Here is a 3,017-nt window from a genome sequence, read left to right as displayed (position 1 = left end):
ATATATATATATCCTAACTTTTCTGTATACTCTGTACACGGTTTTCATATTTCTTTATTTTATAGCCTCTTACAATTATTCTCTATTTATATATACAATTCATTGTCAATACATACATGATCTCTGTGTTTCTATATACTTGTATGTAAATAAATGTTTATATCCTGTATAGCACTTCTGGATAGATGCATACTACATTTTATTGCTTTGTACTTGTGACAGTATAATGACAATAAAGTTGAATTCTACTCTATTCTATAGTCCAGTAAATACGGTATTTACAGAATCATCAATTAGTATGAGCTCCTAAGAGCTGAGGCTACATTAACCTTAAAAGTATTTGTGATCTGTTATTTTATTAACATATCAGTTTAACAAAAAAGGTATGTTGGAAATGTCCTCTCTAGATTTCACTCTCTTTTTTTATGTTGGTGATTTATAATCACCATGGAAGGAGCTCCCCTGATTATACAGTCACGCTGCAAGCTTTTATAAAATGGTTAGCACTGTAAAAATCTGAAGCAGTATTGCTTTTTTTTAACATAAGAAGTTCTGCTAGGAGTTCAGTCTGTATTCATGTACCAAGCAGCATCAAAGCTCATATGTGATTAGCCTATTTTGTGCCTAATGTGTTCGGTGATTACCTCATTATTTGCTGCTGCTGTGTGTTTTTATTAAACCTCTGTGGCGGGTCGTTCCCTTTTGATTCAAAGGGTTTTTTTTTTCTGTTCCCTCTCTCAGAAGCTGCCTATCTGACTTACCGACTCGCTCAGAGGGACTTGGAGTCAATCTAATGAGGCTCTTGTCTGTGAGCGAATGGACATGGGAGCCCGGGCTTTAGATTGCCTCCCTGACTCTGTGTTTTTGAGCTGATGAGTGAGAGACCGCAGGCTTTAGGCGAGCCGTCTGCCTTCAGAGAGCCGCTTTGGTGGCTTGGATTGTCTAAGAGTTGTCAGTTAGAGCTTAATCAGGCAACCTGTCTGTCCGGTTCCACCTGCTTTGTGGTGAAAAGGCTTGTCTCAACTGCTGTTTATTTAACCCCTGGCAATACAGAGCTGTCGGTTTAAATGTCATTAATGTCTGAACCAGTTCAGAGGTTCATACATCGAATTACCGGCCGATATTCTCCCGAGCAGGAAAGCAATTAACAAAACCTCCTGCCCTGACAGGGACGCTGCCGTACACGGCATTGAATTGAACCGAAGCGCATCGAGCCGGCTCCTCTGGGCTACGAAAGCCAGGTGTTATTGAAAAACATGATACTACCAATGAGGGTTTGCTATTGGTGAAGGGTAACCAGGCAACCAGGTGAGAAGATGAGGTCATTAAGGGATTTTTCTTCAGTGAAAAGCTCTCAGCTTAGTGTTTGTTGGTGGTTTTATCAGTGCGGGCTGTTTTTCTTTGCTCTGTTTAGCCCTGGCAGACTCCATATATAGTACGGAGATGAGTGTGTGTGTGTGTGTGTGTGTGTGTGTGTTTGTACACACCCACTTTGTCTAGAAAAACTCCTCTCTCTCTCTAACCCAAACTCTCAGGTAAAGGGTGTTTCTCATTACGTCACCCACGCTGCAGTGGCAGTGAGTGGTGCGGAAGCAGCTGTCGTCACTTCAGACGGCTTTTCACCATCAGCGTGAACAGAGGGTTTTCTCTACACAGCTGGAATCAATCGTTGCTGAAGCTGAAGGAGTTTTTTGGAGTTTCTATAAGTGGATCCTCTGAAGGAAGGCCTCCAGCTGTTGAGGAATGTGTTTGTAATGCGGCGCTCTGAGCTACGGGGAAACTCAGGTGCGAAGGAGGGGTCCGTTTGTTTTCCTGAGCGCAGGTGGTGTGTATCCTGTGTCCAGGTGTCTGCTGCGCTTCACGGAGGACGACTGTTGCGGATAGATTTTGCTTTCAGTCGTTCATAAAGGATGGAAACGGAAAACTAAAAGCTTTCTCTAACGGTGAAACGATCTGTTCTCCTATTTCTACTCACCACTTGTACTTCTCTGTTTTCTGCCAACCCTGCTTCCTCCTCTTCATCCTCCTCTTCCTCCTCCTCCTTTTGTCTATCTACCTCTGCAGGGGAGTCGAGCCATGAGCTGGGGCCCCCTCCGTCGGTGGATGAGGCAGCCAACACATTGATGACGCGGCTGGGTTTCCTTCTGGGAGACAAAGTGAGCGAGGGGCCAGCTGGTACTCAGTACAGCATGGAGGAACCCGAGGCCAGACAGGTAGGTTCTTCCTCTTCTGCATCCAATTTATGCGATTTATTTCCTTTTTTAGTTTGATTTCTTTAAGGATCTTTTGTTTTGCACTCTCATATTTTAGGATGCAGCTCAATTAATTAGCATTACAAGTCAGATGATAATGTGATTGGTTTTTTTTCTGTTACACGGACAATAATATGTTGTGTTTTTGGCCCAAAATCCGTGGGAAAAGGTGCTAAAGTGACAGTTTTTCAGTATAACAGAACATCTCTGACACAGAGAAATAGCCACTTAATTCTAATGAAGGTGGCTGTTCACAGAGATCTCTAGACAAGCATAGAAGTGGAAGGTTGAGTGGAAGGAAAAAGTAAAAATAACAGCAGCATTGATGAGAGGATTGTTGACCTAAACCAAAGATATAAAAATAATACCCTTCCTGTTATCCTTGCGAGTTTGAACTCATTCTCCCCTCACTTATGACCCTGATTCAAACGGTAGATTAAAACGGTCTGAAGCGGTAAAATTACGGCGAATTTCACGGGTTCAAAGCGCTGTGATCCTTTAGGGGAATCCCACTGACTGACCATTAATCCCACACTGCTCCTCGGGCGCTAAACAGTGGCAGCCCACTGCTCCACAAGGGGATGGGTTAAATGCAGAGAGTGAATTTTGTTGCTTTGTACTTGTTATAGTGTAATGATAATAAAGTTTCTATTCTATGAAAAATTTTAGTGAGGGAGGAAACTGATAATGGAAGCCCACTTAAATCCAGTATGAATAGAGAAATATACATTAACTCTGACAAGATGAAGGAATCCCTGAAATATG

The 3,017-nt window shown here is 42.5% G+C and overlaps 1 protein-coding gene across 9 annotated transcripts in view; it reads left to right on the top strand.

Moving 5' to 3' along the window:
• Nucleotides 1-3,017, top strand: part of tanc2 (tetratricopeptide repeat, ankyrin repeat and coiled-coil containing 2) — a 322,680-nt gene that overhangs the window by 222,202 nt on the left and 97,461 nt on the right. For 8 of the 9 annotated variants that reach the window (XM_015387935.1, XM_015387920.1, XM_015387913.1 and 5 more), the window contains one exon: nt 2,065-2,213. In XM_015387935.1, coding sequence (XP_015243421.1) covers nt 2,065-2,213 — 149 coding nt within the window. Of the gene's footprint in view, nt 1-1,559; nt 1,786-2,064; nt 2,214-3,017 lie in introns of those variants that run through there. The other variant, XM_015387966.1, reaches the window with a different exon arrangement.

Source organism: Cyprinodon variegatus, unplaced genomic scaffold (genome assembly GCF_000732505.1).
Source record: "Cyprinodon variegatus isolate N-32 unplaced genomic scaffold, C_variegatus-1.0 Scaffold18, whole genome shotgun sequence".
In the NCBI taxonomy this organism is placed as follows: domain Eukaryota; kingdom Metazoa; phylum Chordata; class Actinopteri; order Cyprinodontiformes; family Cyprinodontidae; genus Cyprinodon; species Cyprinodon variegatus.
This window is presented reverse-complemented; position numbering and strand designations above follow the sequence as displayed.